The sequence below is a fragment of the Sinocyclocheilus rhinocerous genome, unplaced genomic scaffold (genome assembly GCF_001515625.1).
Source record: "Sinocyclocheilus rhinocerous isolate Xijiao unplaced genomic scaffold, SAMN03320098_v1.1 scaffold3595, whole genome shotgun sequence".
Lineage (NCBI taxonomy): Eukaryota > Metazoa > Chordata > Actinopteri > Cypriniformes > Cyprinidae > Sinocyclocheilus > Sinocyclocheilus rhinocerous.
In genome coordinates, this window is record NW_015664998.1 from 157,182 (window position 1) to 182,293 (window position 25,112).

Here is a 25,112-nt window from a genome sequence, read left to right on the forward strand (position 1 = left end):
ACAGATTGTACGATTGCACTCATTATTACAGTGCAGCCTACGCTCTGTGGGCCGTAGAGCCGTTAGAATACAAACTACTAACTAAAGGGAAAGGAGTTTTTGAAACTCTTCCGTCCTCCAAGAGACTCCTATTCTACACGAGACGATCTTAAGTTCTGCCTGATAGAGGGATTATCTCCCTCGGTGGCGTTGAAGGATGAGAAAGGGAAGGAATGTGATTAGGGACAACGAGAGACCAAAACATTCTGCAATCTCAAGAATGCCGTGTGGGAGAGACTAGGACAGACTTTTGTTTTACACAGAAATGAGGCCTTGAATTGGAGAAAGAGAAAGAAAAGGACTGAGAGTTGCTTGTATAGAAAAATTGTGACAGAATAAGGCTGAGAAAACGAAAGAGATCTGTGGCAGAGAGATGGGCAGAGATTCCACTGAGATTCCCCCTTCTTCTTACTATGTCTTTGTGTACAGTGCTTACCAGTGTTGGGGAAGCTATGTTGAAACTGTAGCTTGCTAAACTACTAAGCTACTTATTATTCAAAGTACTGATGTAAAGTGACTACTAAAAATTAGTTTAGTATCACAACACATTCCTCTAAAAGTAGTGAACTACATTAAAGATATTTAAAGGGATAAGTCCCCCAAAAATGAAAATCCTGTCTAGGGGTGTGCGATATATATCGTCTACGATAATATTGTAATTGTTGTTTAAACGAATGCGATTTGACATTATCAAGTATATCGCAAAAACCAAACAAAAACACTCCCAGAGAGTGCACGCATATACTGTGAGATGTAGGTCAGACTTCTGCGCGATTTAGTCCATTAAAATACATTTATAATTCCCCCAAAATTCAAGATAATGGGGCAAAATGCCCCCCTCCCCTATGATTTTTATATGCCTTTTATATTTATATAATCTGATATAGTTAATATCACACAGGCGTCACACATACTCACGCCTGTTTCACACATATGTATGCGGTCATACATATGCGGTCCATGTGCGTTACGTATGCGGTGCAGAAGCAACACGGACTCATTGTGCTTTCACACAGGACGGGTTTGCAGTCCGCTACTGATCCTGCGGCTGTTTAGGCCACAAACACAACATTTATCCATTATTTTGATTTCAAATCCAAACGCTGTTACTGAAAAAGCCTTTTCAGCATTGTGATCCTCTTTTATCACAGTACAGTAACAATCTTTCATAGACATTAGTTTAAACTCAATAAATATAAACAACGTATTATTCATGCATTTGACTTCTAGGTTTGTATATTAAGTTGCTCAAGCACGTGGCAACACATTTAAACACAGCAGCATATAGCCTACTTTTCTTACGTTAAAAGTAGGCTATCACAAACATTTTAAATTAAAACTCACCAGACAGAAACAGTCGACTCCTAGTGCCTTTTCTTTTGCATTTAAATCTTTATTACAAGCAATCCCGCGGGTCTTAAAGAACTTTGTTTTTCTACCACCACAAGTGCATCTATTATGTTACCTTGTTTATCTAAAAGTGCACTTTTCCTTGTTTTAAACCTAGCCAAAAAGCCACGTGTTGACTGTGAAACACAGTAGACTTTAATTATATCAATTTATTGTGAAATTACTACATTTCCGTGTCAATCCATGTTCATTTTTACCACGAACAATGCACTGTCACTTTAATTCAGCACGTGCAGCACAGCAAAAATAGACTCTGCTGCAGACGTGCCGCTCCTGGAACGCACTGACAGACCGTAACCGTGTGCAGTATGAATGCTCTAATCCGTTAACATGGGTGCGGAAAAAAACGCAACGCATACGCACTGCAGACGGAGTATGTGTCAAGGCACAGTCACGCCTGTTTCACACATATTTCCATGAATATTTGAATTATGAAAGTCATGTTATTTGTGATCAGATTTCCTGTTTTATGGTTTTGTTACATGCATTTTGCATATTGAAATCATGCATGTCATGCATTTTGTAGATGGCACACTTTGATATGCTGGTATAAATTTAAACTTCTCATAAAATAATAATCAAAGATTAGGACTAACGAGGAACTTTTCTCTTTTTTTCTCATTAATTTCAGCCTATTTCTAATTTACAGTCTCTGGACATTCACACCACTTAGACATTTTTGACTATAATAATAATATGTTTAATTTATATAGCGCCTTTCCCAAGCTCAAGGACGCTCTACAAGGTACACCAAAGCAGCAAATATTGATTACAAAGAAACAATTTCATTGGACATTTGCCCAATTCAGTTACAAATAATGCAGTTGCATATAACACAGATTATGTAGTAAAGGCAGAAATAGAAAACAAAACAGACAAATACGCAATGTAAATTAGTGATAGTGTTGATTAAACAAATACGTTTTAAGTTTTGATTTGAATTCACTGAAAGAGGTGACTGTTCTGAGTGCCAGGGGAAGTGAATTCCAAAGTTTGGGTGCAGTAACAGAGAAGGACCTGCCGCCCATTGAAGATAGGCGGAACCTAGGTACACAAAGAAGTTCAGAATTAGAAGACCGGAGTGCGCGAGAAGGTATATAAGAAGAAAGTAGGTCGGAAAGATAGGAGGGAGCAAGACCTTTGAGTGCCTTAAAGGTGAGCAGAAGAATTTTGTATTGCACAAGAATAGATACAAGCAACCCGTGAAGATTAAATAGAATAGGGGTAATGTGAGCAGATTTTTTTGTGGAAGTTAATAATCTGGCGTAGCCGATGGAAAAATAGAAATAGAGTCAAGGTCAAAGCTAGAAACATCTATTTTATTTTTTATTAGAGATGGGGGACCAATTATTAAAATTTCTGTTTTACTCAAGTTCATGGGAACAGACCTGGTCCTAATTGGAGCATACTCATCCAGGATGTTAGAAATAAGAGAATGGTACATATCAATAATCATAGATGGACAGGTAAAATGTAAAACTTCAGGAACCGCAGAGGAAGCAACAGAAGAAGAGAATGTACTGGTATCAACAGCATTTACATGACGATATGAAATAGTTATGTTATCAGTGCATTTGGCTGGACAGATTAATGTAAAATCAAAAATAATAAGCTTGTGGTCAGAGATAGGAATAGCCAGACCACTGACGGAGATATTATTCAAACCTGATGTACAGACCAGATCAAGTGTATGACCATGAGTGTGAGTTGGAAAGTTAATGTTCTGAATAAGATCGAAACAGTCCAGTACAGTCAATAGTTGAGCAGTATTAGAGCAGACAGTGTCAACATGGATGTTAAAATCACCAAGTAAGATAACCTGGGACGACACAGCACAGGCTAACGTTAGTAATTGACTGAGTTCCCAGTATAAGTATAAGGCCCACAAATAATAACATAACATCATCATCAAGAGGTGTATTTGAGTTAAACTTGAATACTTCATTGACTCCTCTCTTATTTAAATGCTCTTTCCTCTTTTACATCACTGTCCTTTATTTGTTTTTGTTTTTTTCCATTTTGTTTGCTTTCTCATCCATTCTTTTTCATAGTTAAATTTGACTTAAATGCTATAAACAAAGGAAGCCGAGAAAGTGTGGAGTTGTTCCAGTAGATGAGTGTATTTAGGTTAGGAGGTTGATTCTCAGTCAGGTCTGCAGTAGATTACAGCTGCTGTGTCATCCGCGGGCTCCGGGACTTGAGCTCTGGTAAGCATTACATATCTATTCATCTTCTCTCAGCTGTGCATAATTCATGATGGGATTGACATGCTGTCCTTCGCCCCTTATCGTTCTCTCCCTTAAAGGAAGTGGCACAGTTGGGTTCCGTTTTCCCCTTTCTAGAAAATATGCCCTTTCTCAACCTTACACCTGTCTTGGTACAAAAGACTGAATGCCCACTGGAATTTCATGAATGGCTGCCTCATTTTATATTCTCTTTTTCACTGTTTCATGCTGTCTGTGTCCATTTTCCCTCACACTGTGTAAAAATATGTGACAAAGTCAAGTCAAGTTAAATTTATGTAGCTCATTATGCAATGCATATGGTTTCAAAGCAGCTTCACAGTAATAAAAGAAAGAAAATAACGGTATTAATGTTGAAATTTCTTCAATTATGAAACAAATTTCAGAGGTACAGTATCTTTAAAAAGACATTAGTGTCGTTATTAATCCCTGTTTAGTTCAGTGTTGATTCAGTGTAGTTCAATAACAGTGTGAATGCTGCAAAGTTCACTAGTTATGAAGCGAACCGAGTTCAACTATAAAGCAGCTCTACAGAAGATTATAGTGTCTATATTTAGCTTAAGTCAGTTCAGTGTTGATTTAGTTTAATAGTGCAAACTAAGTTTATTAAAAAGAAGATTAATTGAGCTGTAAGTCAGTTGTTGATTCCAGGGGCGGCGTTTGCTTATGGCAGAGTATGGCAGTTGCCATACCCTAGCATTCAGAGTTCAGACAAAACATCATGATAATGTTAAAGATATTTAAAATATTTTTTACGAGAACAGACCTGAACATAGGTCGAGGTTCCCAATGGTGACAATTCATGGTAGCGGGGTCTGTCACAATGAGCGCTGATGTTATGATAACGGCGAATTCTCTGATTGGATCCCGCCTCAGGATTGTGGTTAGAGTAGTTTTTACCTGTGTTTTGGTCATTAAAATGTTTCTTTATTATTATTATTTTAACAACGTAGAAATCATAATGGCATTGACTGATTTTACTAAATCATATATATGTATGAGTGTGCGCAGTCGCAGTTTATTGCATCAATTATTGTGTGTCTTTTTGATTAGTTCCCACCTCACCGCTACCCACTTATGCAATAAAAACTGCACAGCATGTTTTTATATTTAATGTTGTTCACTGTGAATTTTATTTAATAGTGCATCATTCACTTTGTTTAGAAATATTTCTATACATTCTATATTGTACGTCTTCAATGTTCATTAAACAGTTATTTGCATTATGTGTATTATCTTGTTTTATGGCCGTGCTGAGAGACGGGAAGCTGTTGTAAAGCTAGTTAACAAATATAAAAGACACCACCCACCAATGACCTGTACTTAACCCTTCCTCCTCTCTCTGTCTGTCTGTCTCTCTCTCTCTGTATCTCTCTCTCTCTCTCCCTCTCCCTCTCTGTTTTTCACATGCACACTGATCCTACAGAGAGGGAAGACTAAATACAATTTTAAACAAATGCATGTAAATGTCTTGTCTCATTCCACCTCTTTTCTGACTCCTGTTTTCAGAAGCTTTTTTATAGCTAATGGGTTCATCTGTAATGACTCTCTGCTCAGTCATTACACTGAGATGAATTAGCAGCTGAAAGAACACAGAGGTTAATTAACTGCCACTGCCATTTTCTGTAATGCTGCCATCTGCGTAACTGGCCTCCAGACACAGGCCCAGTGCATTTTAACATATACAGTGTGTGAATCTAACATACTGTATAATGTATGTTTTATTTGTACATTTCCACTTTTCTGAGCAATTACATCTGTATATATTTTGTGTCATTTTTACATTTTATTTCCACTTTTCTGAGCAAATATATCTGTAGAATTTATAGCTTTGTTAATCAATTCTAAGCGGGTCTGTCAAAATTAGCTGTCACAAATTCGTAAGCGAAGCAGACACTCTTCATACTCAATAAGGTGAAGCACAGTCCTGCCTTTGTGAGTAAAAGAAACAGGATCTCTGAATAGAGCCTAACGTCATAGTAGACGAAGAACAGAGTCTTTTGAGAGTGATACCTTAAGCACTGCTGTGTGAGAGGTGAGCAGGATCCCAGGGTCAAGAGGATCGACCTTGAGAAAAACAACTCCGTTCATCACTCCTTTTTTCCAGTGTCTATCTGAGTTCCCACAATAATGGATCACATTAAAGGTGACATATCATGAAAATCTTACTTTTCCAGGTTTTAAGTGCTATAATCAGGTCCCTGGTGCATCTACCAACCAAGGAAAAGTGAAAAAGATTAACCTAGTAACTTTGTTTTGGTAAGCCTTTTTCTGCAAGTGTCTGAGAAAACGAGCGCGTCTTATTTCTCTCCCTTGGTGACGTGGCAAAGGGATCTCATTATAATATTACCGCCCCTTCATCTGTAAGTTTCCATCCACGGCGCCGTCATTTTGATTTCGCAAGCGACAACGGTGTGCCAGTTCTAATGCCATGGTGGAAGTTTGAGCAAAACATGCTAACTGTTCTGCCTTTGGCTGCACTGACGAGCACGGAACACTATTTAGAGTCCCAGCCTCAGTGGAGACAAGAGAGCAGTGGATTTATTGATTTATTTACTGTATATTGCTGCTGCCACACAGATCTAAAATAAACATGCAGTTTATTTCCCAGCTGTTTACCTTCACAGACATAACCGACTGTTTTTGTAACTCGTGTGATTTTAACGTAAACTTGTGTGTGAATGAGAACATTAGTTTAGTACTCATATGCTGTGACAGCCGCTTTCTGTCCGTGTGCTTCGGAATGTGTGCTTTCAGAAAACCGTATATCATAAGTTTTAACTAATATGGCTTTAAAACGCATGATTTCTGTGCGATAAACATGATAATCAGAACCAAAACAGATGTTTTAGCTGGTCCGAGCTGTAATGGTGCATCTCTAATCTGGAAATGGGGGTGGGGAGCAGCAGCTCATTTGCATTTAAAGAGACAGGCCCGAAAAACAGTTTGTTTCTGCTTCCACTCAAAATAGGCATTTTCAAAATGATATAATAAATGATCTGTGGAGTATTTTGAGCTGAAACTTCACAGACACATTCTGGGGACACCAGAGACTTATATTACATATTGTAAAAAGGGGCATAATATGTCTCCTTTAATTTTAGGGATAGCCCATTATTACAGTTCTGGGCCCTACCAATAAATGGCGATTTTTGTCTAAATAAAGTCATGTCAATTCAATTCACGTCCAATGTATTTATATATTGCTTTTCAAAATACCCATTGTTTCAGAGCAGCCCAGTGCAAGTATACTGAGTATATGAGGATAAATTTAGACATACTTATGTATCCAGCTTTATATAAAGAGCTGGGTGATATATAGTTACATTTTGCAATGAAATAAAAAATCAGACAGCTGAGATTTGCTAAATAGTATATATATTGCTTTACATGTGTATGTACTGTATGCAGGTAAAGTAGGATGTACTAGGCTATATATCCAACTTTTAATATATCGCTGGGCAATAATATAGTTTACTTTTTTTGACAAATTAAAAATAAATCACTAAAAACTAAAACCAGTCATTTTAAATGCTACAACGGAAAATGGGCATCACAACATTGTAATGTACAGTATGAAAAATGGATTTGGTAATGATTAAACGTTACAGTGTTATTAAATTATTGTTTTTTTAGATCAAGCAAATTATATATGAAGGTAATCTGAATGTAAAAATTGTGGAAATTAGCATGCACAATTAATATCCAATATCTGTATGTATTCAATATCAAAATAAATAAAAATCTCTAATATCAGCCAATAACTGATATGGTACAGATATGTCATGCATCCCTAGTGAATATTGTTTTATTTTACTTTTTTTTTATTTTTTTTTTTAGTTATGGTCTGCTCTAAAATATGTCATTGACTAGTTAATTAGCTCTAGGTAGGGTGATAACATCTAATCAAAATACAAGTTACATTAGCAAGAAGTTAGAACCATTTCAACTTTAAAGCTTTCAGCTCTTAATGCACTTGTTAACAATCACTTTTGAATGTGCTGTTGTATTGAGATTTGAACAAATCCACAAATATTTATTCAGCTTTCTTTGTCGTTGACTGACTGAAATGGGTTTCATTTTCAGATTAACTTTAATGATCTTCACTCAGCGCCTGAAATATTATAACCGTGTATCATCTAGTCGAGTTATTCATATAAAAAACAAAGCATTGCATGTTGTATTGAGGTCCCTTGTCCTTTGTTGTTGTCTGGGTGGAATTGTTTCTGTATAACCTGCTCGGGATGGAAATGCATCAATGTCCCAGTGAGTCTCAGGAGAAATATGTCTTTAGCCTGGAGCTGTTGGGTATTAACAGAGGGGAAGATGGGTAATCAATCCAGTGTGAATGACCACAAATCCATTCTTCAAGCCCTGGCTGCCTGGAGTGAGAGGCTAGAGTCGAGGAACGAGAAACTGCATTACACCTTTTAGATGAAGCACATTCAACACACTTGCCATTAATACACCTTACTCATTTTAGTTCAGTTTAGATTTATTTGTATTGGGCTTTTAACAGTCGCATTTGTCTCGAGCAGCTTTACATAGTTTGTGGCCTAACGTCCAGGTCTTGCACTTAGAAGCAGATACAAATATAAAAACAGGGATGGAATCTAAATTCTGTTTGGATGGGCCATAAAATGGCTAAAAGTGTTGCTAAAGTGATTGACTACTACTTTACGTACTGCATCAATAATAATTCCAATAATTATTAATAATAAATGTAACTTCATTTTCTTGGACAATGGTGCTACTGCTGCCATTTAAAGCAATAAATACACTCTCACTGAAGCACACCGACTTTCTGATCACGCACAATATAATAATTACAAAACATACCCATTTCAAAAACACAGCTCACACAAACAGCGCTCTTTGTCTCGATCTCGGGCGACTGTGGGGCCTGTTTGCATGCGCTGGTTAGTAGAATGTAATTATGAATGCTAAATTATGTTTTGTGCATGTGAGTTTTATCTGATTATGCAGGCTCCGGTCATATGAGCTGTCTGGGGAGAGACTGGCTGAGAAAAGAAGTGTATATGGAGGTTTATATGAGCCGTACTCCAGTTCTCGCACAGTAAAAGCAATTCCATTATCTCAAATTTACTTGACAGAAAACCTCATATCTCTAAGCATGCATTGTTATTGGAGGATAAGTGTTTTAGCTTGCATTATTTGCCTGTTGGTTGGTGATGGATGCTGTGCTTGGTGGACAGTGGCACAAAGATGTAATTCAGTCATTTGGTGAATGGAAAGTGTGTTTTAGCAGATAAAGTATAAAGAGGGGACAGCTGAAAGACACTGACTAGACTGTTCTAGTGCATAATGGTGCATTAAAATGAATTAAAATGACAGTATAAGATCAAACAAATGCTGTTCATTTGAATTTTCTATTTATCAAAGAATCATGAAAAAAATGTTTACAAAAAATATTAAGTAGCACGGATGTTTCCAACATTGATCATATGAATCCGACTCAGAAAGAGCTTTATTGCCAGGTGTGCCACTGCTTACACACACACATGGAATTTGTCTTGGTGACAGAAGCTTCCAGTACACAGACAGGTTGACAATTGACAAGATACAGATAACAAAATAAAAATATGTGAGTAAAAATAAACATGTAAAATACAAAAGACAATGAGACTGTAAACAGTATATCGTATGTACAGATGTGCTATAGACAAATTATGCAAGGGAATGTGGATAGATGTAAGATATATTAAATCAATAACATACGGTTAATAAATATACGTAAGTATGACACTGAAGAATTCATCTTTGTCATCACATGAATAAATAAATTTTTTAAAAGGAAAATGAAAAAGTTATTTTAAATTGTAATCGTTTTTCAAAATATTACTGTTCTTAATGTATTTTTGATTAAATAAATGCAGCCTTGGTGAACATTGATAAAAACATAAAAAAATCTTACCAGCCTGTGATGGTGATATCGGTTTTATACAGTAGTTCTATAAGTAAGTTAAAATTACCTACATAATTTACATGTTAGACCAATTTGACCAGTTCCAATTTTTTTTAATACAACAGGTAGTCCTCAAATTTAATTGGCTGAGCAGCATTCCAGGAGATGTTGAAATGCTGTCCAACAGCATATATATGTTGCTATAACAATATGTGTTCTAAAATCGGCTCAAAATATCAAAAATGTTTCATATCCTCCGACTGAGTGGGATATCAAACCGTTGGATATTCCACCGTTTGATCCGACCATGGAAAAGCGGTTATAGTCTGAAGCTAAAAAAATCTGTGACCATCATACACTTACACTATGCGATTTTCGATTAAGTCTTAACTTCTCCAGACTGTAAATCGGTGCAAAAATCTGGGCAAAAGTCATGTAGTGTAACTGTTTTGCATATTTACATTAGACAAATTAGATTATTACCAAAACAAAAGACATTTAAGGTTTCTCCACCGCTATAATCCATCACTCTCATTAAGGTCACAAAATTTTGGTACCAGGGCCTTCTAGATCCAGCCAGATGTTCTACTCCCCCTACTATATGATGCTGTCCAACGACTACCGTAGCAACCTGTGCCAAAATACTGCCATAACTCAACGATTGATTGTTTGCATGCATGCCCCTTCTGTCTTCCACATTTAAATGATGTATAACTTTCTAGCAGAACGGTGGGTGATATATGACCAAAATCTTGTACCATGAGATGTGTCACGGTAAAGATATATATCACAATAAAGTAGTTCGATCTGTAGAGCTGCTTTGAAACAATGTGTATTGTGAAAAGTGCTATACAAATACACTTGAGTTCACTTGAGAATAGGAGCAGTGCTCATAGGCAGACACAATAGCTCCATACATAATAGATGAACGGCCTCTAACATACAAATTACAGTTTAAAACTGACTGTGAGTGAAGCAATGTTTCTTTGCCCCTTTAATAAGCCACAGGACTTTCTAAAAAGAAACAAGCACTCTTTGGCTGGTGTTTACATCCCCTGTGCTCAGCACCGAGGGTCTCGTAAGCGAAGCTTTGTGTGCTGTGTCAGATGCGGCTTTGTGTATTGTGAGAGATGCATGTAAAAGGAGCTTCTTGTTTGTTCAGAAATGGCAGAGATGGGGAGAATGTCTAACAGCAAGAGAAAAACCTCTGCACCTTCTCTTGTCACTTGTCAACAGCGACGGGATGTGGGGGTCAGTGTTGTTGTGGTGATGTTGTGCTGCAGTGAAAGACACATTGTGGTCTGGACAGGATGCCCTTAGATAATGATCTGAGATCAGCCCCTCTCGGTCAAGCACAGATGGCAGCCGCAAGCATTCGTATAGGGAGGAAGAATAAGAGGCTGATCTCAGTTCAGCTATAAATAACATCCTTGGCTATAACCCTGTGAGTTCCTAATCACAGTCTACACTTTAACCAACAGCTTATTTACTCAGTAACTTCAGTTCAGATTTGTCCAAAGACGAGCCTCCTGCAGAGAGAGAGAGAGAGAGAAAGCAAATAAGGAAGTAGTGGAAATATTGCAGGGGTAAATGTTGGAGGATGCAGCTTTTCTGCTGTACTTGCACACTTTAAACAACGTGCTTGAAAGCATTTGACATCTCTTTCCAGCCACCTGCTGTGGAGTGTGTGTGTGTGTGTGTATATCTTTCATTTCTCCTCCACCTCTTTTAATAATTGTTGGAACGGGCTGTTTGGAAGCACTAGCAGGTGTGTTAGCCAACCCACTAGCAAATATTGCATGTTAAAGCTGCAGTCCGTAAATTTTGCCTCTTTGTCGCCATCTCTGTTTGAAAACCTGGAAGTGCAGCTGTGTGCGAAATTATCTTGCTTGGGTGGGTTGTGCTCTGGCACGGCTCCAGCGCGGATGAATCTAATGTTCTGAAGAGTATGTGTGGCAGTCAGTCACCACACCAGTGTGGATATTTACTGTACTTCGCAATCACAGATTCTAGCGTACGTCTTGGAATATGACCCAAATAAGAATTTTCACCGTATATTGCCATCTGAACAAGTAAGTAACAAGTCTGCCACGTTTGTTCTGACCAACTGAGGAAAAAAGCATTACAATAAATCGCGCTAGAACAGCCAGCTTCTTTGGCAATGATTGTTTGTGGCTTACCCTCCTTGTGAAGGGTGTCAATGTTTGTCTTCTGGACAACTGTCAGATCAGTAGTCTTCCCCATGATTGTGTAGCCTAGTGAACCAAACTTAGAGACCATTTTGAAGGCTCAGGAAACCTTTGCAGGTGTTTTGAGTTGATTTGCTGATTGGCATGTCACCATATTCTAATTTTTTGAGATAGTGAATTGGTGGGTTTTTGTTAAATGTGAGCCAAAATCATCACAATTAAAAGAACCAAAGACTTAAACTACTTCAGTCTGTGTGCACTGAATTTATTTAATACACGAGTTTCACAATTTGAGTTGAATTACTGAAATAAATGAACTTTTCCACGACATTCTAATTTATTGAGATGCACCTGTACCAGATCAATCCCTAACACTGACTGGACTCAATCAGTTGGCAGGGCTCAACCATGAGATTTTTTTCCCCTGCTTATCCTCTTGAGCCAGCCAACATTTTTACTGACCTTATTATGAAAAAAATGTAATGTATTTTTTAATTTACTACTGTATTTATTTGATCAAAATTACTTCAGTCTTCAGTGTCACATGATTCTTCATGAAGCTTTCTAATATGCTGATTTGGTGCTCGAAATATTTTTTAAATATTATTATCAATCTTAAAAACTGTTTTTGTGGAAACCACTCTACATTTCAGGTATATTATAATAGAAAGTTTAAACGAGCTGGCCCCTGGTCCAGTGGGCCATTTTTATTGATGAGCCCTAGTTGAACTGTGTGACACTTCAGATGTTCAATCAAAGAGGTCCAGACCAACTGTGAATTAACTATGCAGTATGAATATAACCACCAGCAGCCACCGTGGCTAGTGTGGCTTTCATAACCTGTTTCTCTGTATGTTAATCTCTGCAGTGGGTTCTTGCGTTTGAGATATTCATCCCCCTGGTGCTCTTCTTCATACTCCTGGGCTTACGGCAGAAGAAGCCGGCCATTCCAGTGAAAGAAGGTAAGTTTCATAACAGCACAGAGAGAGAAGAATATGAGTACTAGAACGTGAAGGAAGGAAGGAAGAGTAAGTTGGCTCTTACCCCAACCCAGCTCATTCCCACCCTCCAGTGGTCAGATTACTTCAGTTGTCACCTGGGGTTCTTATGAAGTTCACATACCCACTGCAATAATGTTCTGTGTGCCTGAATTAGTTAGACTGGGTCCTTTAGCCTTCTGTGTGCCTGAATTAGTTAGACTGGGTCCTTTAGCCTTTATCAGTTTTTAAATGGACAGTTCACTCAAAAATAAAAATTCTGTCATCATTTGCTCACCCTCATGTTGTTCTAAACCTGTGTGGGTTTTTTTCTTCTGCAGAACACCAAAGGAATTACTTTGCAGAATGTCCTGACTATACTTTTCTATACAATGCGAAGATGTCAAGCTCCAAAAAAGCATCATAAAAGTAGTCCACAATAACTTTTGCATTATATTCCAAGTATTCTGAAGATTTGTGTGGGAAACAGTCTTTAAATCTTATTCTAGCTCTTAAATCTTGTGCTCATTCATGTTTTGAATTCAGGTTTTGCCAACAGTGAATGTTGAACTTTCGTTGTATGGAAAAGGGAGAACATTCTGTGCTAGGCCAACCTTTTGTGTTCCACTGAAGGCAAGAAATACATACAGGTTTGGAATGACACAAAGGTGATTAAATGATGACAGATTTTTCATTTTTTGGGTGAACTATACTTTTAAGTGTTGTTTGTGGTATATAATAATGTTTATCATTTTTCTATGTGGTTCATACAACTTTGCCAATCTGTCATTGATTGCAAAGATTTTTTGGCTGCTAGACAGAGCTTTAGCCATGTAGTATTTTTTTAATTCACAGAACACCCTCATTTGTATGTCATCACAATGTCTGTTATTTTCAGTGCTGAAATCACACCATGTTTTGTTTTATTTTTTGCTTCTTTCTGTCATCTGTCCTCAATACTTTTGTATCTCTCTCTCTCTACCTCTGTCTTTCATTCTTTTTTTCCCTCACCGTGCATGTTAACTGCATGCTGGACCAGTGTGTAAGTCAAAATGTTTTGTGTGTGTGTGTGTGTGTATGGCTGAATTCTTAACTCTTTTAAATTGTGGGATCATTTCACTGTGTGTCCTCTAATTGTGAGTGTGTGTGTTTTTTCATGGACTCTAACGTGTTTATTGTGTATTTGTCATATCAACTGTCTCATGCATCAATCTAATTGTAAAAGGGCACAAATGACTCCAGCAGTATGTGCAGATTTCCCATATGTCAACATACATACACACAGTGTTGGGGAAAGTTACTTTTAAAAGTAATGCATTACAGTATTGTGTTACTCCATAAAAATGTAACTAATTACGTTACTTAGTTACTTTTTATGGAAAGTAATGCGTTACGTTACTTTTGCGTTACTTTTTAAATCTGGACAGGGCTTGCTTGTTTGTTTTTAAAATAAAAAAGTTCTATTTTTGCTGATTACGTAACTTGCGTTACTTGTAATGCGTTACCCCCAACACTGCATGCACACATGCACACGATGTATTAAAAAATAATAATAATAACATTGTGACATAACCAGGTGTGATGCAAAAAGATTCCAGCTATATGAAAATTGTACATCCACACTGAAAGCTCATCTATGTTTGAATTTAAATATAGCTTGGCCACCAAAAGTTTGGAAATGCCCTACTTTAGAGTTTTAGATAGTATCAGCATAAATCCTCAATTTCTTGGCATAAATGCATTAAAGTAACTTATTATTATTGAAGACCAGTAATAATGTTTTTTTTTGTATTCCATAATAATGGCAATATGCAATAACAACGTCAAAGTCAGACAAGCCCGTTTTTATTTAATATTTTTTTACACTTCTGTTCAAAAGTTTGGAGTCAGTAAGACTTCTTTTTATTAATACTTTTGTTCAGCAAGCACTCAAACTGATCAAGACTGACAGTAAAGACATTCATAATGTTACGAAAGATTTATATTTCTGAAGGATCATGTGACACTGAAGACTGGAGTAATGGCTGCTAAAAATTCAGCTTTGCCATGACAGGTACATTATATTTTAAAATATAAAACATTGTAACAACAAAACATTTTAAATTGTAATAATATTTCACAATATCATGATATTGTCCAAAACCCCATTCCACCTAGAGCGTTTTCAAACATTAGTCACAGTGCTGCACTAGTCGTTATTTTGGCTGATTTCAGAAACTAGGATTATCGTAGCTTTTATCGCTTGCCATTTTATTGCGTCATGCCTGGTGTAAGAGGTTTAGGTGTTGGGCCCCCATATGTCTCTGTGAACACTAACATAATCCACAATCCACTGTGAATGAAGGATCTTTCTTACGACGACACGTTATTCAAACACCTCGTCTTGACACAACGACACATTTGTATTCTTCAACCAATGAGCTGTGATAATAATTGTCTGACACTCTCTCTCTCTTTCACACACACACACACACACACACACACACACAATTACTGAATTCATCCATTTACTGAGCCATCGGGTTATTTCCCCTGACTGATCTTTGCTCTTTTAATCCTCAACTGTGTTTGTGGAGCGGGAGCAGATGTCAGATATAAGAGAACCGAGTCCATAAACACAGCTACCTCTTGTGAGCAGACAACCTGTCACTGGAACAGCAGAAATATAACACGCCTCAGTGTTAATGTCAATCGGGGGATGTTTTTTGCAGAGTCGTCAGGTGCCGATGACGAGCGGTGTTTAGCTAACGCTGCTGCTTCTGGGTGAAGCGACGTGGCATGTTGTGGCGGGGCTCTTTTTTTTAAATTTTTTTTTAGAGCGGGCGTTGTTGGATGAGAATGCCAACTCCACAGGCCACATGCCGCAGTGACAAAACACTTAGGGGAGGAAAAAGATTCAGCACTTACCATTAAGTAACCTTCTAGGTAGTAGTACACTTAAGTAGTGTGAATTATGAAGTGAACAAATATCACAGCCCTTGTGATCATTAGACAAACTATTGACTGTTGATAACGTCGATTAAATCATATCGGAAGCAAGTTGGTATTGTTGGGATATATATAGTTTTATTCAGCTGGGATGCATTAAATGGATCAAAAGTGACAGTAAAGACATTTATTAATATTACAAAAGATTTCTATTTCAAATAAATGCTGTATTCAAAGAATCCTGAAAAAAAATTTTTTCTCAGTTTCCAAATCAATCAATCAATCAGCATAACTGTTTCCAACACTAATATGAAATGTTTCTTGAGCACCAAATTGAATTGGAATGTTTTCTGAAGGATCATGTCACACTGAAGACTGAAGGCTGTTAAGAATTCAGCTTTGCCATCACTGGAATAAATTACATTTTAAAATATATTAAATAGAAAACAGTTCATTTAAATAGTTGAAATATTTCACAATATTACTGTTTTTACTGTATTTTTGATTAAATAAATCCAGCCTTGAAACATTATCAGTGTGCATTTTATTCTCACCAGAATCACTCACATCATGACGTAATTGTTATTTCTGAACTAGTCCTGATCCACAATTGTCACTCCTACAGTGTTTTTGGCCTTTGAGAGACAAATATGATCATTTAGCCACCCCTGAGATTTGACTCCATATCAAGTGTGCACAGGAGCAGGTTGCAGTGAGTAAGTGAGTCATCTAAACACTGCTGTCCACTCCTTTGTTCTTAACGACGTGTCTGGCGGCATGTGGGTGTAGAATAGCCAGGCAACACAGCAATGCTGGTTTTTCTCTGCTTCAGTGACCGCTTGTCCAGTCAACCTCTGCGTGTCTGATGAAGTGAATCATTTGAAGGCCACTTGGAGTTTATCGAAGTGATCTGACATCTGAAACCCTCTCTGACCCTGTGTTTGCTCTCTGATATGTGATGGCTGCTTCTTTTTCTCTCCCTGTCTTTTAATCTCTCCCTAAATTTTTGATCCGTGGACCTTGGAAAATATCATTGCCATTGTTTGTTCTATTATCCCACATCCTACGATCCCGCTCATTTATTCACACGCTCACATTCCATCCATACACTGCTCCGTTTTATGTTCCTCTCCAATTCTACATCTGAACACAACTGCACCTTCGTTCAAACCCATTTAAACCTCTTTGCAATACTGGATTTCAATTTTCTGTCACCTCCGTCCTCTCCGTCCCTCCACCCTGGTGGTCTGGTTTCCCCCCGTTCTGTCCAGCCTTCTACAGCGGGGCCCCTCTCACCTCGGCGGGCATCATTCCCATCATGCAGTCTTTGTGTCCGGATGGTCAGCGGGATGAGTTTGGCTTCCTGCAGTATAAAAACTCCACGTGAGTCCACCTACGCTCGGTTTCTGATTTTTTTCCTCTCTCGATCATTAAGATGGGCTCTAATGGATTCTGTTCTCATTATATGGTGTGAATAGCAGTCACCATCACCACCTGTATTAGTGATCTTACGAGCTGTTAGATTGTGTAATGGATCTTATCTGTGTGCTTATGATTTGATCTTTTGATGGATTGTAGAGATATAACTACATAACTATGACCTCAGCATGACTGGTCACCAGCATTTCTTGAGTTTTGAAGTGCGCTAGCTTAAGTATCAAGACTTGATCCTTGATCAGTTTTACTACAGATGTTTTCCAAATATTTCTGGTAAAGAGCATGGCTGTTCTCATCCACCAGCCACACCAGCACAAAACTACACTGGAAAAAAATGGTGTAGAAACAATCTTTCACTCAGAGGTTTCTAGTAATTTCACAATTAAATACAAGGAAGCAGCAAGAAACACACGGAATTAAACATGAAATTTTGAAGCAGAAAGACTGAAATAGTATTTTCTTTCTTTTATTTACAACTTAGGAAAATAATTTTTTACAGTGATAGTACTAATCAGCATTAATGCTTCTCCAAGGACCCTGTGTTATTAAAACAAAAACTGTTAAAGGGGTCATATGACGTTGCTAAAAAGAACATTACGTTGTGTATTTGGTGTAATGCAATGTGTTTATGCGGTTTAAGGTAAAAAAAACCACATTATTTTCCATATAATGTACATTATTGTTTCTCCTCTATGCCCCGCCTTTCTGAAACGCATCGATTTTTACAAAGCTCATCGTTCTAAAAAAGCTTTTAACACTTCAAAGAGAAAGGAAAAATTGAAATCGCATCATTTGACCCCTTTAAAAAATAGTTTTCATTAATTGAACGCTAGAATTACATTCAAAAAATATAACCAAAAAAATGTATCATTGGTGTGAGATATAAATATAGGATTTTGAGGTAAAATACCTTAATATGCCTTTTTCAGTTGGTTACTCTGCTTATATAATATGCCCCTCTCTTCTTGTTATAGTCCTCTCTTCTTATTATTTTTCCTCCTGTTTTTCAGTGTGACTCAGTTGTTAGAAAGGATCAGCGAAGTCGTGGAGCAGAATCACTTGTTTACGTCAGACAGGCCCAGTCTGGGAGAGGAGCTGGAGTCACTGCAGCAGCACCTTGAAAGTCTGACCTCAGCACAAGGCCCTCTAGAGAGCCACTACGACACCAGCCACGGTCAGGAAACACATACATACATGCATACCTACACCGACCTTGACCATAACCGTACATGCAAATTAGAAGCAAATCACTATTGTAGTAAAACAGTGATGCAGTTTCTGCTGGATTTAGTAGTGTTTAAATCTCATTGTTATTAGATTTCAAATGCATGCTTTCATGTGGCTCAACTGTGGGTAGCATAACAGAAGTATATTCTGTTGACACTGTATGCATACTTTTGGCCTTAAAAAGTAACGTTTTGTATATTGCCAATTGTAATCATGCATTTATATGATGATTTTTTTTGACCATGTATTTAAGGGAATAATAGACCACACTGAAAACAACCATACATTTTACACATACATGCCTGAAGCGGCAGACATCTGGCGTTTTAAGTGTTATGGAGCTGATTTCTTACACACCAGTGGACAAATACCATACTTTGTGCTCCATTCACTTTCATTCATACTGTATGAATGCGAATGCAGAAGACTACAGATGAAGTTAATGTGAAAAAGTTTCTTCTTTTTCTGCCTACCAAAGTTCGATGTAACCTGCATATTCACATAGTTTAAACACATATGGCCAATAGATGACCTAAATAATCACATTGATTGCTTTATACTGTACTTGCATAAAGAATATTGAGCTCAAGAATCAATCATCTTACATTACCGTTCAATTGAGGTTGGTAATATTTTTTTAAAGTTTTTGAAAGAGTCTCTTACATTCTCAAAAATACAGTAAAAACTAATATTTTTGAATATTAAAAATAACTGTTTTCTTTATTAATGTATTTATTCTTGTGATGGCAAAGCTGAATTTTCTGCAGCTATTATTCCAGTCTTCAGTGTCCTTCAGAATGTTAAATGATACTTCAGAAATCATTCTTATATGCTGATTGGGTGTTCAAGAAATATTTTGTATTGCTTCAGAGTTCTTTGATGAATACCAAGTTCAAAAGAGTTCAGCAGCAATTTATTTGAAATAGATATTTTGTGTAACAATGTAAAAGTCTTTACTGTCATTTTTAATCAATTTAATGCATCCCTCTTTAGAAAAAAATACTGACCTCAAACATTTGAATGGTAGTGTACATATATGTCAACTGCAGCAAATAAAAATTATTTTGATGAAAAATTTGTGTGCATGTCTCCGCTTCAGGTTTTACCGTGGGAAGTGTCCTCAGGAACCAGTCGATGTTCCAGCAGTTCCTGAGCAGAAACCTTTCCTTGCCAAACAACACCGCCAGCCTGCTGCTCTCCTCCCCCATCAACCTGAAAGAGGTCTGTTTTCTCACCTCAACTTCCTTTTTCCTCCAACCCAGGTCAGACAGCAGTGCTTTTGAAGTCCAAATCATGACTCAGCGTCATGCTCCTCTGAGCCTTCTTCCCCTTTCATCCTCTTTGGAGTCTCAGCTCGGGTTTGCAGCACCATTAACGATTCTGCTCCATGACAACACAGAGGGAGGATGTGCAATAGAATCTAATGCTTTAGGGCAGAGGAGCTCCAGCATAACACGCTTTAATGTGTCGGGTTAATGTGCTGTAGTCGATGTAAAAGTGTTGAGATATGCTCTTGTGAGTTTCCGAATGAAATGTTAGTTTTCCTGAGGGAGTTTCGTTTCTTCTCTTCTCTGGCTATTTAAAGTATATGTGCGAGATAGGAGTTTCTAAATCTGTGCTTGTGCGTGTGTATGTGTGTGTACTCTGTTCAGGTGTATAATCTCATCTTTGGGATGTATCCTAAAGTGGGATCAAAGGTAGGAGAAAAAGATGAAGGACAGCATGAACTCCACAGTCCTGGAGAGAAGCTCGTACAGCTGGAGGTACAGAATGACAAAAACACACACATTTCCGTGTGCATGCGTGTGTATACACTACTGTTCAAAAGTTTGGGGTCATATTTTGTATAACAGTAACTGCTAATTGAATAAATATAGGAAGTAAATGTGGTTTAAAAATAACAAACACTGCTTTTATATTTCGTAAACTCCATTAAAATGCACAAGAAGTTCAAGCACTAAACTTACAGTAATGCAAGTCTGCAATAATTAAATGATATAATAATTGTCCCACACTTTACTTAATGCAGTGCCAGTGCTGCTGCAGTGCCTTTATCATTCATATTTCATACTTGTTGAGCTGCTGTAAGCAACATTTTTTGAATACCACACACATAATGTACCTACTACTTGACAGATAGTCCTGAGAAATCACCTGTCTGTGTCCCAGCCCTAGACATTGTAAATGGCAAAAAAAGAGTCGGGGAAGCAGGCAGCATTTTTTTTTAGTATCAGCAACGCTTTCTGCCTGTAAATCATTTGCTCTGTTTGCTAATTTGTTGATATGTCTTTGTGTTAGTGGTTTTGGAGAGAGGTTGTGAGGTAAAGATATCAGATTGAAATTATATCAGATTTTTATGATGCTTAATGGATGGGAAATGTTAAATATAATAATATGTGTTATACAATATCCATTTTGACACCCATACAATTTTTTTTTTACATTTTGAAACTAATACTGTTAGTTTAGATTCAGTAGACGGTTAGGTGTGATCTCACAATGCATCAGTGGCATGTAGCAGACTACTGAAATGAGGAGGCAAAGCCCTCTCTCAACATGTGGGGATTTTTTTTTTTTTTGTGGGGTGTGTTCATATTTTCATAAATACTTAGGTTCCGGTTACATTTCATTCTGCTGGGAAAATTGAACTGATGTTTTCACATTAATGTCACACCAGTCTTGTCAAGTTTAAGCATTTTTTTAATTAAAAAAAAAAAGAAGTAAATTTAGACTATTGATTTATTTCTTGTGCCAATTTGTTTTGCACAGACATGGCCTACTCAAAACAGGGACAAAACGCCCCTGTTAAATATAGATAGTAGTATAGTAAGTCATTTGCTGTAAAGGACTTTCCAATTAGGGCATGCAATTGCTTATAACCTTGCAATTATAAAACAATCAGAATGTTTCATTCATACTCAGAAGCAGTTACTTGGAGGCTGGCGTAGTCTGGAGGGGGGTCTGATTCAGAAGGCCTTGAGAGACCCCACTAAAGCTGCTCGCCGTCAAGCTCTGCTCAAAGTCCTGTCCCAGACCCTGGGGATCACTGGAGGTGGAGGAGGCCAAAAATTTGATCCTCAAGCTCTGCGTGAGGTGGAGGTCGGTCTGCAACTCCACTTTTAAAAGTGTTTTAAATGTTAAATACATTTTTTAGCAATTTCGTTCCACAGAAATCATAATCTTCAGTTTAATGAAGACACCTCACAAATCTTCTTACATTTTTTTCAGGGAATTCTGTTGACTGGTGCAGTGCTTGAAACACTCACTTGTGGGGAAGGAGGGAACAGTGAGATGAGCAAAATCCTATTGGTCCCTGAGAAACAACAAGCAGTTTTACAGGCCTATCGAACGACTGTTTGTGGTGGAAGGGCAGAGCAGAGGGCGGAGCTGTTTAAGGAGATGAGTGAAGAATTGAGAGATCAGATTGATACACAGAGAGTCTTTGATCAGGTACATGGAAGAACAGCACATCTTCTTAAACGGACACAATGTGATATTTGCGTTTTATGTCTCAGGGGTTAATTTTTATTAAAGGTAACCTATACATGCATACATATACATAAAGACATGAACAATTAATATTTTTGTGTGAAAATTATTTATTTTTCCAAAAATGACAGCTGTCCAAGTTGTAGTGTCATTTCTATCACACCAACAATTGTGCCATTTTTTTTTCTTCATAAAGTTAGTGTGTTTGTTGTAGCAGGTAGACAACAATGTCAGTGAAAAGCATGCTTGAGATTAAATATGAGACATTAAGTCTGAAAAAAGAAAAATCAATGATAATTGATTTTACTTGTGAGCACTTATTTCCAATCAAGCTGTAATTTTGTTAAATTATGCAAAAAGTGCTTATTTATTTATTGTGTGTTTTAGGATATAGTAATGCTAGCTGTGAAACTAGCTTTAGAAAGACACAGGAATCTGTCATTTTATTCCATTTATTATTGTTAAAATGTCATTTCCACTGTAATTTTAAAAAAAAAGTCACAGAGTGCTGTTAAACACATAGAATTTGAGTTGTGCTGGAAATTACACTGTGGTAAGATTTTTCATTACTTTCAGGAAAAATGAAAAGACTTCTTCCATATAGTTAGACATTATTAGTGGACAAATTAAACTATTAAGAGTACAAAAAGAGTGTTTAATACACTTTATAAGTCTACAGAGCCAAAAGTGCCCATTAGTTGAAGAAACACTCTGATACTGTACATTTTTACCTATTACGATTAAGAATTGTTCCTCTTTCCTTTCTCTATATGGCACTCTTTCCTGTCCTCCTTCCTCAGTTGCGTCTGGAGCAGTCTAACATGTCTGGTCTCTTGGATCAATCCCATCTCGGCGCTCTGCTGAAGAACCTGGCGGATGTAGAACGGCTCCTGAGGGATGTGGATTTGCTGTCAGGTCTGGCCAGACTGCTCCCTAAAGGGGCCTGTGCAGGCCACCAGCCTCCTCCTATAGCCAACACCACGTCCTGGAGCTCCAACACAACAACATGGGGTCTCAACACAACAGACAGCCCTGTGGAGGAAGGAGGCAGAGCTGCAGGAAATGAGGCCGATGCTGAAAACCCTAGATCACAGTTTTCTGCCTTTGTTCAGCTGTGGGCAGGTCTTCAGCCCATTCTTTGTGGGAATAACAGGTGAGTATTTGAGTGTTACGATGTGTTACCTTTCTGAATGTTAAATCTGTTTTTGTTTTGTTTCAATAATCTTTATTGTTTTATCAGGATTATTGAGCCAGAAGCTCTGAAACAGGGCAATATGAGTTCCCTGGGCTTTACCAGCAAAGAACAAAGAAATTTGGGCTTACTTGTCCATCTCATGACTACAAATCCCAAAATCCTCTACTCTCCCATTGGCTCAGAGGTGGACAAGGTCATACAAAAGGTAAGTCCAGACAAGTCTAAGGTGTTTCAAGGCTGAAAAAATCTTACAGTGAGCATTTATAATGTAGCAACTGGGTTTGCAGCCCAAACCATTCTGCAATAAAAAATTGCAGATTAATTACTCCTGAAACCAAATGACCTTTTAAAACTTTGTGCTGGTCATTCTTTCATTTAATTTAGGTTGTAACCAATTAATAGAGAATCATTTGGGATAGCTATAAAGATTTTGATCAGATTTTTTTTTGTTTTGACTTTAGGCCAATGAGACGTTTACTTTTGTGGGGAATGTGACTCATTATGCCCGTGTGTGGCTCAACATCTCAGTTGAATTAAGGGCCTTCCTAGAGGAGGGTAAATTGCACAATCACCTGATGTGGCTCCAGCAGGTAACATTCTGTGTTTCAGTTGCTAATTTAAGAATTTTGCCTTGGTGAGCAGAAGAGATATAAAAAAAAACATACTGACCCCAAACTTTTGAATGGTAGTGTATCTTGCTTGAAAATACTGTTTATTTAGGCATTACCAAACTACGCTTCCCATCATTCTCTGGAGCAGCATGAGTAAATCATGAGAATACATAAAATAACTAAATGTGCATCTTTTGCTCTTTATTTGGTGATCAAAAAATGTCTCCCTTTGTTAAAACAGCCTGGTCTCATGTTTATACGTAGGTATTAATACGTAACATTTACAAGCACAAAACGTACACTTTTGTACGTTTTTATTAATGCTAAAAAGTACAATTTAGACGTATTTCAATGTTTAAAACGTACAAATCGCTACGTATTTTTAGCTAAAAAACGTAAAAATATTTACGTATCTTTTATATCAAGATATTCATATCAATGCATTTTTATCATTTTATCAATAAGCGATTTAGATTTTTAGACCCCTTAACCTACCCCCAAACCTAAACCTACCCATTTTATAGCGAATATGCATTTTTATCATTTTATTAATATGCAATTTAGATTTTTAGACCCCTTAACCTACCCCCAAACCTAAACCTACCCATTTTATAGCGAATATAAAAGGATATAAAACGCAAATGACCAAAATACGCAGGAAAATAACCATTTTAGTAACATAAATTGCACAATCACCTGATGTGGCTCCAGCAGGTAACATTCTGTCTTTCAGCCGCTTAGTTTGAAAAGCCCTTTGTGTTGTGCATGTGCTTGATGTCTTTTGTTTTGTCCGTATGTCGTAGTTCATTGCAGACCTGAAGAGGCACCATGACCTGTTGAACGTCTCAGACAGTGAGCTGATGAACAGTCTGCTGGAGGAGAACTTCACCCTGCCGAACACAACCACACTACTGGAACAGCTGCACACCATCGATAATGCTGCTTGTGGCTGGACAAATTTCATGTCAAAGGTCAGGAGAACAATTTGATTTAACTTGTCCTATCTTTTATATCCATTAAAAAAAAAGAAAACCTTGTGTAGTGTGTTTTGAGGTGGAATTAGAATTAACATGAAAACAACTATTTCCTTTTTTTATTTAATTGCGTTCTTCATTTAAAGGGGTCATATGATGCGATTTCAATTTTTCCTTTCTCTTTGGAGTGTTACAAGCTCTTGGTGCATAAAGAAGATCTGTAAAGTTGCAAAGACTAAAGTCTCAAATCCAAAGAGATATTCTTTATAAAAGTTAAGACTTGTCCATGCCCTCCTAAAACGCCTCGTTCGAACACGCCCCCACATATCTACCTCACGATCTGGGAAGATTTGCATAAAGCCGCCCAAATGTTCACGCAAAGAAAGAAGATGTAACTTTTATTCTCGCTGTAGTATTGTTGACGCTGCAGCCATGTCGTGAAGACGCTGTGTGCTTCGTTGTGAAAG

General features: G+C 37.4%; 1 protein-coding gene across 4 annotated transcripts in view; it reads left to right on the forward strand.

The window, feature by feature from the left end:
* The window catches only part of abca2 (ATP-binding cassette, sub-family A (ABC1), member 2), a 71,838-nt gene that overhangs the window by 14,743 nt on the left and 31,983 nt on the right, over positions 1-25,112 (forward strand). Inside the window, exons 2-13 of one of the 4 annotated variants that reach the window (XM_016541607.1) lie at positions 12,676-12,769; positions 13,824-13,826; positions 16,984-17,095; positions 18,160-18,323; positions 19,476-19,597; positions 20,029-20,139; positions 21,299-21,475; positions 21,605-21,826; positions 22,666-23,018; positions 23,106-23,265; positions 23,522-23,650; positions 24,475-24,642. In XM_016541607.1, the coding sequence (XP_016397093.1) occupies positions 12,676-12,769; positions 13,824-13,826; positions 16,984-17,095; positions 18,160-18,323; positions 19,476-19,597; positions 20,029-20,139; positions 21,299-21,475; positions 21,605-21,826; positions 22,666-23,018; positions 23,106-23,265; positions 23,522-23,650; positions 24,475-24,642 (1,815 nt within the window). The remainder of the gene's footprint in view (positions 1-12,675; positions 12,770-13,823; positions 13,827-16,983; positions 17,096-18,159; positions 18,324-19,475; positions 19,598-20,028; positions 20,140-21,298; positions 21,476-21,604; positions 21,827-22,665; positions 23,019-23,105; positions 23,266-23,521; positions 23,651-24,474; positions 24,643-25,112) is intronic. The other 3 variants (XM_016541608.1, XM_016541610.1, XM_016541609.1) reach the window with 3 other exon arrangements.